The following is a 15,286-nucleotide window of genomic DNA, read 5'->3' as shown; positions in this document are numbered from 1 at the left end:
AACTAAAATCATTCAATTTGTTATATCAGGCTATCACACCAAATGGGCAACTTGCACCGGTTCTTAATGCTCAGGAAAAACAATATAGGATGACAGTATGTCTGGATGAAGACAGCACTACGGGGCCTATTTAAAGAAGGTATTTCCCTGGCTAAGCGCACTGTGAGGACCTGTTTTCTCAACTCAGTCAGCCTTGAGATCACAATATCACATTCATTTTCCTTAGCAATGGTTTCACATTCATACCTATACTGTATACACACAGTGAGCTCCAAGTTTGGGATAAAGGCATCTGATATAGTTGATTTGGCTCTGTGCTCCACCATTTTAATATTTGTAATCAAACAATTCACATGTGGTTAAAAAGTGCACAGCTTCCATTTACGTGTGTATTTATACATTTTGGTTTCACCTTGTAAAAATTGCAGCACTTTTTATACATTCATACTTTGCTCTCGCCATCACTCTGATACAAGTGGATCTTGCTCTGTGACCTGCTCTCCTGTTTTTGCAGCTAACGAGTGGTTTTGAATGTTCCTCTCTAGTTCAGTGCGTGAAGTCTTTTGCAGACAGTAGTCACAGACACATCCATGCCTGCCTCCTGAAGGGTGTTTCTGATCTGTCAGAGAAGTGTTTGAGGGCTTTTCTCCATTATGGTGGGAATTCTCCTGTCATCAACATTAGAGGTCTGCCTTGACCTACCCAGCCCTTTACAATTACTGAGCTCGCCAGTGCTCTCTTCTTAATGATGCTCCAAACAGTTGACTTTGATTAGCCTAAGGTTTGGCTTACGTCTTTGGCTATTTTTTTCCTTACATCTCATATTAGCTTTCTTGAGCAGAATTCTGGTTCTCATGTTGACAAATGCCAATAACAGACTCCAAAGGCAATCAAAAGTCTAGAACCATAGCTAGGTACTGAAAGCTATCATGTATCTGCAATAAGGAACCAATTGAACACACATGACTACTCAGAAACACCTGTGAAGCAATTTGTTTCAAACATTATGATGCCCTGAAATGGGGGACTATGTATAAATACAGTGCCAATTTCTACATGGTAAATCCAAAATGGATAAATAAACCTAAATGCTGGGAATCTGCAATTTAACCACATGTGAACTGTTTAATCAAAAATCTATAATTGTGCAGTACAGAGCCAAATCAAGAGCAAATATTTCTTTGTCCCAAACAATATGGAGCTCACTGTATTAAAATATATATATATACATAGCAGCTATTAAAATGAAATAGCCAAAGGTCTGATGCTTGTATTTGCTTTTAAGAAGGCTATAATTTTGTTTACTGTTTTGAAAGAATGTGAACTTGAAGAGAAGAGAGCCAAAGGCAATTCAGAACAATCAGAAAAGCCTAAACTGTGCAGCTCTGTCAAAGCTGTTGTTACAATTTAATGCATAATCCAAACTAAACACAACCTTAAGAAGATGTGATGTAAAACCCCAAGCATTCTTTTCAACCCAAGGATGCCTTTGAGGCGCACAGGAAGCTTAATATTAACAAAATAAGTTATTATGCCCTAACATACTCACGCAACCCAGTAGGATTATAAAAATAGATTGTTACTGTTTCTGAGAAAACTAAAGAGAGAACAAATTTCTAAACCTTAGCAACACTGGAAGATGATACAATTAGGCCATACTGTGCAACTGCTTATAAGAAACAAAAAAGTAAAAAATGAGTATCAATGGGTTTGGATTAGGGATATGATGTTAATCAATTAACATAAATGATTAAACAGTTAAATTTCAATAAACCATTTCAACAAATAACCTAATGCTGGTGATCGGATTTCAGATTAAAGAGATGTTTCTCCATCATTACACACAAATCCCCTAGACTGATGAACAAGTCATGATTCCCTCTCCTGACAGTATTAGCAAAATGCTATCTGGCCATTGCTGGAACATCGGTGCCATCTGAGCGTGTCTTCTCAGCTGCCGATCTCACCTTCAGCAGACTGCGAACCAGACTAACCCCACAGCACGTAGACATGCTCATATTCCTTAACAAAAATGCTTAAGTATTAAGACAGATTATGGCATATAGGCTATGTTGTACATTGCAGCAATATGTTACAGTCGTCAGGGATACAGCCTATTAGAGGTCATTTCTAAGGGGTCTCACGGCACTTCATTATATTTTAGGCCTTTACTTACCTTTTTGGCTGGACCGCAACAGCGGGGCCAGCCCTATAAACGCAAATGTCTGTGACTGAGTGAGTTATGAAGTTACACCATTGGTCGGCTGGATGAAGTGTGTTAGGTCCAGCCATATACTAGGTTTTGACCTGGTCTTGTTTAATTTGCAGCACATCAAGAGGCTTACTTTACAAAATTGGGAACTTGCCACTATTTTGTTAAAGTGAATAGCCTACCACTTGCACCACAGAATACAGATTGCACTATTGAAGAAGTTGATCAGTTATTTTTATTATGACACTGTGTTAGCGTTGTCAGAAAGACAAAAAGTGACTAAAGCAGTTAATTTGTTTATTACAAAGTTAAGCACTAATCAGCAGCATTGTCACCAGCCTGGCAGTTCAGCCAGCCTGTAATAAAAATGCCAGCAGTCCTTCACTCCTGCGCAGATTTTTGTCTGTGAATCCGTGCTTGTATAATTATGACTTTAAAGCACAATGCAAATCCTGTTCTAATGACTGTAGGCTACAATTCATTAATTGGTAGGCCTACTCTGAGTTATTCATTTTACAAGCCATATAGTAGATTTTAAGATAATTAGTTAATAATTATTCATATAAAAATTGGGGCCGACAATCGATTAAAGGAACCGCATGAAATTTGCATCCCTAGTATGAATCCTTTCAAATATGTCATGAAAGAAATGAACTACATTACATTTACATTTAATAGATTCTCTTATCTAGAGGGGTTACACAGATTACATTTTCACGTGCAATACATTCCTACAGCTGGGTATTTTACTGAAGCAGTGCAGGTTAAGGACCTTGCTAAAAAAGGTAAATCAGCAGGAACCAAACCAACAACAGACAAGTTACAAAATAATTTAATCACATCATGTTCTTATTGGAAGTGTAAACAGAATTAGTTGTGTCCGGAAAGGGGACTTGACAACCTAAGTTAATATTAAGAGCAAACCTTTTCCTTTGAAATTATTGCATCATGATTACAGTGTCAATTGTGTAGTCATACAGCTGTCTAGGTAGCTAAACTGCTACTGTAGCATGTGTGCACAAGTGCATGCACACACACACATACATAAATATAAAATATTAATTGCACCAACAAATATTAAGCCATACATTATCTGAATGAGGTTATTTGCATAATGAAATTACACAACAGTATATATGGTACTGAATTACATCTCAACTAGGGTTTGATGGGTTTATACTCATTGTGACAATGAATGGCGACCCTAGAAATGATCTACACAACAACTGATACACACTTTGCTTATGTGCATAAGCCAACTGTCACATATTGAGGCAGGAGATGGCCACACAAGAAACATAAGACTACAGATGGTATTTATATCAGGTACCAGCTGTCACATTGTTGTAAAAATGAACAATAAAAAATAAATAAAAAATGGCAGGATATTTAAATATCAAAGAACGTATTTGCTAGGGTACCAAGGGAACATGCTTTGAAGGCCTGAAAGGCCTAGGTAAATACTATGTTAACAATGTGGTAATGCTTTACTGTGGAATCATATGTATGTACTACATTCAGTATCTCAGAGCTAGCTTTCTGTTCTACTATGAATATTACTACTGTTGCCAATGTATTTGCCTGAGATCAATATTAAGTGTGTGTTCACTCAAAATGTGAATTAAGGCATTGGTGAATATTAATCAATAGAGGAATAAAGTACTGATCACAAATGGATGCATTTCCTGTCCTAGGTCTGTGAGGGGTCTTATTGGGATTTTTATTGTAGATTAAATGCAGCTTGAACATCCTCAACTTGATTATCACTATACTCAATTAAAACAATTATTCACCAAAGGCAAATTACACCCAATAAAACATCAGTATGTGGAAAATAAAATACTGTACAGTTGACAACAAATCTTAAAATAGAATCTTAATTTCAAACAGCATGTCAAATTTCTGTCACAGTGAAAACTGTGTACCAGCCCTACAGTATACGGCCCTGGCTAAATACAGGTCAGATAGAAAAATATTTTATCCAGTATGATAGGGACTTTCTTGGATGTCCCTGAGTGGTTGGAATAAACCCTGAATTAGAACTTTCCACAGCATGTTTTCTGCTACTGCCCTGAAATCAACTTCAGACAGTAGATCTGACCTTAAATAAACCTCCCATTTGGAGAGGAGAGGTGGCCCCAGATTTACGCCCAAGCCCCCCAAGCCCCCCAAGCCCCCCAACCCCAACAAAACAAATAACACAGACCAAAACACCATTGCTCAAGCATTAAAGCTTTCTGAGTTGATTGTGATCAATGATAATTCTAACATGCAATCATTGAACCTATATTTTTGGAGATATTTTTGGGCGGTTTGTTGTATTTTCAAAGACAAACAGTCAAGCAAATCCAACTTTCCCATTAGAAACAACTTAAGTCAAATGCTGCAAACCAATTTCAAAGACAATGCCAACAGTGTGGGTGAAAAAAAAATGTATCTCAAGAATAGATTAGGAAGCTTTCTTGGCTGCACTGCACAGGCCCACTTGGTGTCCTGCATGATTAACACATAGATTTGCCTGCTGGTGAGTCACAACTTGATTGCAATTTCAAAGTGCTGGCACTATTGAGAATCAATTTTGTGTACTGGCTTTGGTCCTCACAGTGATACAGCACTGCTGTAGGTGAAACAGTTAAAGTGAAGCGAAGATTCAGCAGATCTCCTGAGAGAAAGTGTCCAGCCACTTCCCAGGCAAAATACAAAGTGACCAATGGTTACTTGATATTTTATGGAAGGAACTCTGTGGTTTTAACAACACAAGCACAGAACAGCAAGATATTATTTTTTATCCTATTTGGTAACAGGCAAAGCTAGCGATTTAACAAAGCAGGCAGGGTTTTATTCATATCAAGGCACCTTGATATAAATAAAATGAGGTACTTCAACAAATTATTGCCTTTCTTTGATTTAGGGTTGCCAGAGGTTGCCAGAGATCTTAAAACCTCTGGCAACCTCTGGCAACCCTAAATCAAAGAAAGGCAATAATTTGTTGAAGTACCTCATTTTATTCATATCAAGGTGACATCACAACTCCACATGATGATTTACATTTAATACTGTACCATAGCAAAGATCTTGATTAAAGCAATATCCAAAATCCTCAAACCAGCCATCTGAACTACAGTTTTAAGTTACAGTAGGAGTGCAATGCAGAAGGAGTCAATAAAATGTCAAGGCATCAAAACGAGCTCTAAAAAAAAGATTAGGTACGAAGGTGACCGTATACAAATAATGAGCCATTAGAAGGCAGATGTCTGATTCAATTGGACAATGTTTCAAGCAAGGAAGCAACACTGTTTAAGACAATAAGAAGTGACACATTGGGCATATTAACTGCAACCACACACAAAAACTTTGACCCCACAGCATGAAGCAGAAGGCAAAAGACCATGACTTTCTCTGTTTTAACAAGAACCCTTTTTCCAACAGACTTCCCCGAGCATTTAATTCAATGTGCAGCCTCGAGTAGCTAAAATTTAAGATAAACAAATGAGTTTCACTTTGATTTTGGTTCAAAAACATTCCAAAGTTCAGGTGAATGAAGCTCTGGCCTTGCATAAAAGCAGACTCGTGGACCCCTGCTCATGGCTATAAAGTCAACATTCTCAACAAGCAACCTACAGCTTAGCTGTTTACACAGTGACGCTAAAGGATGTTATAAAACTCCACAAACTAATAAGGCTTCGCGACCGTTCCCAAACATTAAAAAAAATGTTTTTCAATGTCAATGTTATTGAAGGATATAGATAAACATCCAATAGGCTATAAATGTGCTTCATTTTAGTGTGTCTATCAACACTGATGAGTTGCTACTTTGGCTCATCGGCTACGTGGTAATGTTATTCCAGTTAAGCGAAACACGTCAAATTAATGCGCTACATTTACTTGTCTGTTGACAGGCTGCATGATCGACTTGTACGCACGCAACTTTCTCTTTCAAAATCTTAATACAACGACGCAGCACACATTTTTTAAAGCAGTCTGGCGTGATTTAACGAGAGAGAAGATTTAACCATTTGATTCAGTAACTTTTTGTCAGTTACCATAAACCAGTCGGCTCGGATGTAGCTACTCCTGAAAACCAGTCTACACTAAAAGGACATACTTAAAGGTAGAGTTATTAATTGAAAACATTTATCAAATTATCCAAATAACAGCAAATGAAATATTTACTAGCATCGAGACGGCTGTTTTGCTCAAAAGCCCAGTTAGTCAGGACCACCATGCTTTCCTACCCCTCCAGTCATTTGCCGCAGTAGCTATTCACACTTGACTCTCAGACCGATTCAATCAGAACTTCGCACTAGACACTATCTGCTTCCCGTTTTATCCAGGTTAATTGGTTATTCCTTTAGTTGTTAAAAGTCTGCCAAATCTTACTGATTCCATTACATCTGTCGAAATTTAGGCTATCATCACATATTACACACAGTGGGAAACATACCAGTTATTATAAGTCATTTCAGAACAGTAGATTCCCTAGTCCCATTCGTATTAGGCCTTTATTTCACTGTGTAAAAAATGAACGATGGCGAAAACTATACATTTTGCTCTTATTCATACAAATGAGCTACACAGAACTACATATAGCCTACAAGTCAATTTGCCTTCCCAAAAAGACTAGTGGAAAAACAAACCCTTCCCCCAACTGGCACAAAGAAAAACGAACCCATCAATAAAAAAAACCAGGTTTAAAAGTTTGTCACTCCACTAAAATAAATGTAACAACGCATCCAGAGTCAAAGTACAGCATTCATAAGCTCAAAGTGAAACTATAATATGTCTTAACTCTTCTGATTATTGTTCGTAGCCCAACTGGAGGAAGCCTTCAATGTGTCCGATCGTAGGATATTTGCGTTATTTTTCTGCAGTAGCCCACGCGAAAAATTCAGCGTGCTTTAAACACTTAATAATAAGAACACCGTTTATTCTTCACTTCAATGAACCCGGTATCGAATCGGAAAACAATTAAAGCTTTGATAGCCGATTTCTTTTTGCGATGATTACTACAGCAGAACAGCTAGTCGGCATCAGACCAGCTATTGCAACTAATTTGCGGAGTTCGCCGTCTATGACTTTTCTCCGCGGAAAAACGGCATTATGCGTTTTCAGAACTTACCCTTTCCCCCGTAAGAAAGGCCGCCATGCCAAGGGTCAACATTATCCAAATGTTCCTCATTATTCCTTTGATGCGTGATGGTACGAACAAAATACCAAGTCTACTCCCGCAACGCACGGCAAACCTTCGCCTTTCCTCGTCCCCCTCTTCTGTGTTACTCTCTCTCTCTCTCTCTCCCTCTCCCCTCCTCTCTCTCTCTCGAATCCAACCGGATGCGTGTTGCTCTTTTATTATTATTCGGCGCACTCTACCTTGCGAAAAGGGACAGAATTTGTGACATAGCAAGACTATACGCAGGCGGAGTTACTAGTCTGTAGTTATTGCGTTTGTGTGCTGTTAAGGAGTAAGTACGTTATAACAGGTTAGGCATTTGAAGCCATATCACGCAGCATCCAATGCAGAGCTTCGAATGAAATGCTCGCAGCGCTGTGGAGAGAGAAGAAACAAACCGAGCAAACGGGTCTGAGCGTGTAGCCTTCATTGATTGACGGGTGCAACGACCACATGGCCGCATCGTCCAAATCAGAGATAAAAAGACTGAGATGCATTTCTGTAAACGTAGACAAGAGTGCCATAAAGTAGTGATGGGTAAAGCAGTTCTTTTCAGTATACTGAATCATTAGAATCAGTTCATTAAAAAGATTTGTTCAAAAGATTCGTTCACTGAATCGTTCAGTGCTTGACCGGAGCTCCGACTGCGTAGTCCCACTCACTGAAACGATCGTTCGTTCGTGGGCCTCCACCAATGCTCCATAGTTGTGCTAAAGCGTGGTGTCATGAAATTACAAAAAATGAGCTGGACATGCCCTAATTTGGCAGCACCATGTGTTAAGGCGTTCTACAATTGCATATTGACTGTTAAAACCCCTTTGTCAGATAATAGCATACGTCAGATGTGTTTGTGCAAAGTTCATTTTATCCCTTTTTGAAAGGGAAGGTACAGTGAAATATTTATTTACCTCTTCACAGTACAGATGATCTGTTTGTCAACTCAAGTGGTGAGCGCCGTCCAAAACATTGCAACTCATCATATGAATACCAGCTAATCAAATAACTTATTCTGACTAAATCATTGCCAAAAATTGGGGGGGGAAAACTGATACACTATTCACATGATGCAATGGGAATGCATCTCGCATGTACTGTACCACAAAGAACCATACGGTGTACTCCAGTATACCTGAGCACTTTGGAGTAGTTCAGAGTACATCAAAGCATTCAGAAATGCCTCTGAAAGTATCCCAAGGTATACTTTCAATTATGAAAAGCAGGCAAAAAGCACAGCATGTAGCATACTACATCACCACAACATTTGGCACAAAGGGGCCTATCCCAAAGCACCAAAATGAACAACACCATAAATTAAAAGATATTTTAGACTATTATTACATTACTGGTTTATGTCATTATCAGGTTTGTAATGTAATTAACTAGCAATAACATAAATAGTTATTATGTTATGGGCAAAAATGCTATTACATTACTGGTTTAAGATTGTATTACATCATTGGATTTTTATTAAGTTATGGGCTGTATTACATTTGATTTTATTATATTATGGGCAGTTATTACATTATGGATAACTATTACAGTACATTTCGGGCCTTTACATAATTTTTTTCCACATTTTGAAATAACAAATCTATTAAATATACTAGAGAAACATTCATATTGAAATATCAGTTTTATGTAGAAATATGTATTTGTTTTAAAAAATCATTAAATGTTTCAGACATTTCCTAAAAATGTTAACTCATTTTCATGTGGCATAAATCTAAGAACCATTTACAGTGCTGTGAAAAAGTATTTGCCCCCTTCCTGATTTCCACTGTTATTCCATCTTTGTCACACTGAATGGTTTCACCCACGTGAAACACTCATATCACCCATGTGAAAAAGTAATTGCCCCCTTAAACCTGATAAGTGGTTGCACCATCTTTAGCAAAAATAACTGCAACCCATCACTTCGTATAATTCTTTCACGTCACTGCAGAGGAATTTTAGCCCACTCTTCTTTCCAGAACTGCTTTAGTCAGACAAAGTGGTAGGATTTTCAGCATGTACTGCTCATTTCAGGTCCTATCACATCATCTCTATTGGTTCAAGTCAGGACTTTGACTAGGAAAAGCCAAAACTTTAATTTAGTTTCTTTTCAGCCATTCCGATGTGGACTTGCTTTTGTGTTTTGGATCATTGTCTTGCTGCATAACCCATTTACGCTTCAGGTTCACCTCGTGGACAGATGGCATTTGCCTAAAGAGTGTTCTGGTACAGAGCAGAATGCATGGTTCCTTCAATAATGGCAAGTTGTCTAATGCCCGAGGCAGTAAAGCATCCCCTCACCATCACGCTACCATCCTGTTTGACTGATGGTATGATGTGCTTACTGAGAAATTCTGCATTTGCTTTATGCCAGACATAATGGACCTGTATTGTCCAGAAAGTTCCATTTTTGACTCATCCATCCATAGAACATAATCCCAAACGCCTTGGGAATCATCCAGGTGCTTTTTTGTGAATGTGAGATGGGCATTGATGTTTCTCTTGGTTAGTAGTGGTGTCCACCTTGCTAATCTCTCATGAATCCCATTTTTGTCCAGTCTCTTTCCTATTTGGAGTCAAGAACACTGACCTGACCTGAGGCTAGAGAGGCCTGCAGTTCTTTGGACGTTCTGGGATCTTTTGTGACTTCCTGGATGAGTTGCTGCCAAACCCTTGGATAAATTTTGGCAGACTGGCTACTCCTTTAAAAGATGTGTTTCGTGTTTACTCAGGTCCACCTTTGTCTAATATTGCATTTTGTTCAAAGATCTGAAACCATTCAGTGTGTCAAATATGAAATAATAGAGAAAATCAAGAAGGCAAACATTTTTTTCACTGCAATTTATGTCAACGTTTGAAACATATTTATTATATTATTTCAATTTGAATGTTTGAAATGTTTACTTGAGATATGAAACATTTTGGCTGTTTTAAAATATTTATTGTAAGCATTTATTTTGTCCTCAATAAAAATGTCATATTTACAGATGTAAAACATTTCAATAAATAAGAAATTGATGTTTAAATGTTGGGAAAACCATTTACGGCCATGGGCAACTAAAGTTGCCGCAGTCTCTACCACTCTTTTTCCATCTGTGAATATTTTTTGGATGACTATAGAAGCTTATGTAAGAAATCTCTGGGAAAAATCTGGGCATTAATGGGTTAAGTAAATTTTTTGTACATTTGTTTCAGTCACATTTGATACTGCATTACTGCATTAATTTGGGAGGTGCTCTTATTCAGAGTAATTTACATTATAATGCACAACTTGCCATTAATTCCTGCAGGGTTTCACTTGGGCATATGTTTAGAAACAGAGTGTAAGGGTAAAAAGAAAAAGAGTCTTTTTAGGGAACTTTACTAGCGGATGTGAGGGTAGCCAGCAAATATTAGAAGGTAAGGCCACAGAGTAGCACAGTGGTACTTTCTTGTTGCTATTTTGTATAGGTTTTTATCATCTTGATGTTGCTTATGATACTTAACTCTATGACGTTTTATGATATCAATGTAAATTTGTCAATAGTTGGATCCATATGCATTGCATATGCACCAAACCATTACAACCATGTTGCAAAATCCATGTTGCAAAATCCATCTTGTAAGTACAGTCTGTGTTAGTTACAGTGTTTGCAGTTATCAAGATATCATATGCCCCAGTATATTATTCTGCTAGGACAAATTCTTCCACAGATTTCAGCATGGTAACATGGAGTGTGCAGTTGTGAACGTTTATCACAAGCTGCCAGACTAGAACAGTGTTTCATGCCCTGGGAGTGGTTTCAACAGCAACACCAACATGAGTTTAGCTGTACAGTACTGGCCCATAAATCATGTTGTGCTTAATGGAATTTATATTGCTTAGAGGCTACAGACAAATAAAAGTGTAGGTGCTGTAACAGGCTGTCAACTGAAGAGCTAAACAATTGCATGATGGTTTGATTAAGCAATTTAATGAGTACTTTAATGATCAAAACTCTACAGTACTGAATAGATTACTAGCAGTATTGATGGACAGTATTGAAGGACAAGAAAGACCATCACAGGATATTAACAATTAAAAACCAATATTGAAATGAACAATTCAACTGAATATTCTGGTTAAATTGTATTTTTTTAAATTGTAATGCCATTTTTGAACATTTTATCCCTGAGCTCTAATCTGTACTTTCCTTTGTAGCTTTTTCACACATTTAGATTGCTCATTTCTACCTCTAACCTCTCGAGAGGAGTACGTTTACCCCTTAGAGGCAATGATAGCTGCTTAAATCCCTTTTGGGACTTGATTCCTGCCTCCTTGCTCTGATCCTGCACTAAATCACCCAGTAAGCAGCCTTAACCCCCAGCTCTGGCCCCGCCCCCTTCCCTTCAGTCTGAGTGGGTTTAGCACTGTCCAGCAGCCCAGATTACCCTGCCAATTAGGGTGATGGCAAAGCTCCTTCTGCTACTGCTCCTCCTCCTCATCCTCCTCATTAATAGAATCATTCGTTTTTTTCTGCAGTTGTGGCTGTTCCTGCTTGTGCCCAGCTTGCCGTAAATTGTAATGAACATGTTCAAACCTCATCTCTGGCACCTTTATGTGGTGTTGACCTCCAGTTTGGATTTCCACTGCCTGTGTTTCTCCTGCTAAATCCAGATCTAACAGTAGATGAAACAGAACAATCCACAGAGGGTTTCTTGTACAGTACATTCCATTTAATGGTTGCATAAAGCTAGTTTCACACAATTCACAGAAGATAAATTGAATGAGACTAAAAAAAGAGGTTCACCGACCAGCCTGCATGAACATAATGGTAGTAGACTAAACAGGAGGAAAACCGCCTGCTGATTCTGGGGTCCCAAAAGAAGTCACTGCTGAATGAGCTCTTGTCTAATTACAGGCCTCTCGTCTGGTCGTTGTCTGCACTTTATTGTTCAGGTTATACCATATATCATATGAGCACATTGTCCACAGGCGTGCCAACAAACTGTGTCTGACCTTGGCTTTTAATGATCTTGTAAAAAGTGAAAGATCATACACTGATACACTTAATTAGATTTCACTACAGCCAGTTTCATTGGGGTGTAATTTCCTCCGATGTGAACAGAGGATAAAGTGTTTTACTTTAATATGGGAAAATTAAATGTTAGCCTCATACCTGGCTTATATTGTATCATTCAAGTTTATAGCATGAATGCGGCCCACAGTTTGGGGTGTATCCAGTATTTTCTAACCAGTCTTTGGTTAAAGCTATGGTACAAATAAGGATGTGACAATCCTGATTAATTGAGGAAATTGTAAGTTCACATCATTCTATGAAAGAAAAGACAGTAAACCATCTGACAATGCTGTCTAAATTTCAAAATTTACACTTACAATATTGTGAAACTACTGAGAACTGGTTCTTGTTTTCCTGTACTGTGTTCAGTTGTTTTGATCTGCCAGTTGGGATGCACTTTATTTGTTCTTGCTCCCTGTTATTGGGATTATTGTTGTCAAACGTTATTCTATCAAATTTCCCCACCTGTGTTTTGATTAATCTAATTTCTGAATTGATTGACTTTTTGAGTTCAAGCATGTGTCCTTTGTTACACCTGTCTATTAGAGATTTTTTGTCCTTGATCAGGTGCTGATTCCTGATGCATTTGGTTGTTCGATGCTTGCGTGGTTTCAGACTGAATACTGCTTGTTTTTTGACCATGTTTGTGTTTCTTACTTTGTTTCCGCTTGTGTGTTTCTGTGCGTTTCTGCCGTTTGCCGTCTGCCGTTGTTGAGTTCCGTGTTTTTTCCCACTCTGCGCCTGGGTCCCACCCCCCGTACCGTGACAACTACATAAAACAGAGAACTGGACATATTCTTTATTTAAATGTGTGCCAGTCGCACGTTTTTAGCTGCAGGGAAAGGTTGTTTTATTTTTTCTCATTGTTGTTGGAGTTATAATGCAACTTATTATAAAACAACATTTCCAACTTCTTAAAATAAAGACTTTCACCTGTTCTTGGTAGGCATTTTCCTGCATTGTCAAATGCAGACATTAACATTGTGCTGTCAATCTTCCCATGCACCTGAAAAAGTGGTAATTGAATTATTAATTGAGATAATTGCGGAAATTGAGTGGCTAATTACTTGACATGTGGCTTGAAATACATATGCAATGCTGTTCCAGATGGTAAGGTGACATTACATGTCCTGACTACTCGTGAGATTTGTCTATCTGGATTCAAAGGCTAATATCCTATAAGCCCCACAACCATTTGACGATACTGATGATGCAAGTGCAATTAAGGGTCAGCGGTTTCAGATCTGAAATACTTCTTCGTATTTTTTACAACATGTCCTGTCACTACACCATAAAGTGAGAAGTATTTCATGGCTGAGTACAATGGAAAACTTTCTCTCTTAAATGATAGAAGAAACACTCACTGAATTGAGGTGGTAACTGAGGCCGTCGCCTACTGGATATCTGCACAAACATGAGACAGCTATGCTTGGCACAGGCAAAAAGTTTTCATTGTAAGTATTGTAGTTCTGTAATAAATTAGAATTTAAATCATTTTAAACAAACATAAAACCATGAGTCGAGGCATATTATATTAGTCCCTCACCCCCTGGTTTGTGATCGGAATTTCAACCCTCCCACTCCCAGAGTTTGCTATCTTTAAGCAATCTTGTTAAAATACAACAATTTTTAACGTATTATGGGGCTCCCCTGGATGCCTTTGCGTATGGGTTGGGGTCCCTGGATCAAAACCATTTGAAGACTCCTGATAAAAGACATCTCTGCCAGTTAATAATGAAATGTTGTAAACTGAAGTTAAAATGACAAGAAAATACAACGGTTTTACAAAAGGGTATCCTGAGCTGACAGGGAATGAGTCTCCAGACCTGGCCCGAGAAGTATCTCAACATATACCAGTTGAAAAACACTTGATAGGGTCGAAGACAAAGGACAGCCAATTGATTGAGCCACTGGAAAATTTAAACCGGCTTTGAGTGTGGTAAAGGAAGCCACCAGATCAGGAATTGCCCTGGCTAAGATTCGATCATTAACATGCTTGCTGGCGAAAACAGGTGCTTCCTCTTCCTGTAAAGGTGAATGGCCTGGATCCTAAGGCTTTGTTCAACTCAGGGAAATGTATTACCTTTGTTCAACCAGAATAGGTTCAGGTATGGCAAAATTCACAAGGATCACTGATAAAAGTGTCCTGCATGCATGGGGAAATGATGTGCCTTATCAACTGGCTGCCCAGAGGCTATTCCCTATGAATCATGTTTTCCAAGGAAATTGCACAGGAGTCATTTATGTTGTGCAGTCATGTAGTCATTCCTAAGGAAATCCGAAAGGAACAGGAAACACACCATTATACAGTAATGTTTGGTACATAGTAATTTTTTAATCAAACCATTCACGTGTTTAAAATACTGATTCTCAGCTTTTGTCAAAGGGTATTTTATACTATTTGCGTTTAGCATGTAGAAATTACAGCATGTTTCATACATAGTCCACTCAGGGTACAATCCTTTTTGGGACAAATGGCTTTTAAGTGTTTCCGATTAGTGAGTTCAGTTGCTTCCTTAGTGCAAGTATAAGACAGTTTTCAGTATCTAGTCTTGATTCTAGGCTTTTGATTTCCTTTGGAGTTGTCTGTTATTGGTGTTTGTCAACATAAGAACCAGAAACAGAGTTGTGCCAATAAAAGTCAAGGAAGCCATTATGGTGCTGACAAATAAGAAAAAACAGTCAGAGACAGAGGCAAAACTTGACTTATCAAAATCAACAGTTTGGAACATCATTAAGAAGAAAGAGAGCACTGGTAGACTCAGTAATTGCAAAGGGCCTGGTAGGCCAAGACGTCTACAGTTGATGACCGATAAATTTTCACCATAATAAAGAAAAATCCCTAAACACCTGTCCGACAGAAACACTCTTCAG

General features: G+C 38.2%; 1 protein-coding gene and 1 long non-coding RNA gene across 2 annotated transcripts in view; one reads left to right on the top strand and one right to left on the bottom strand.

The window, feature by feature from the left end:
- Positions 1-7,729, bottom strand: part of sdc2 (syndecan 2) — a 56,408-nt gene extending 48,679 nt beyond the window's left edge. Inside the window, exon 1 of the mRNA XM_064348400.1 lies at positions 7,332-7,729. Coding sequence (XP_064204470.1) covers positions 7,332-7,391 — 60 coding nt within the window. The 5' untranslated portion in view covers positions 7,392-7,729. The remainder of the gene's footprint in view (positions 1-7,331) is intronic.
- The window catches only part of LOC135261793 (uncharacterized), a 499,003-nt gene that overhangs the window by 424,851 nt on the left and 58,866 nt on the right, over positions 1-15,286 (top strand). The gene's annotated exons all lie outside the window — the stretch shown is intronic.

Source organism: Anguilla rostrata, chromosome 8, assembly GCF_018555375.3.
Source record: "Anguilla rostrata isolate EN2019 chromosome 8, ASM1855537v3, whole genome shotgun sequence".
NCBI classification, from domain to species: Eukaryota; Metazoa; Chordata; class Actinopteri; order Anguilliformes; family Anguillidae; genus Anguilla; species Anguilla rostrata.
This window is presented reverse-complemented; position numbering and strand designations above follow the sequence as displayed.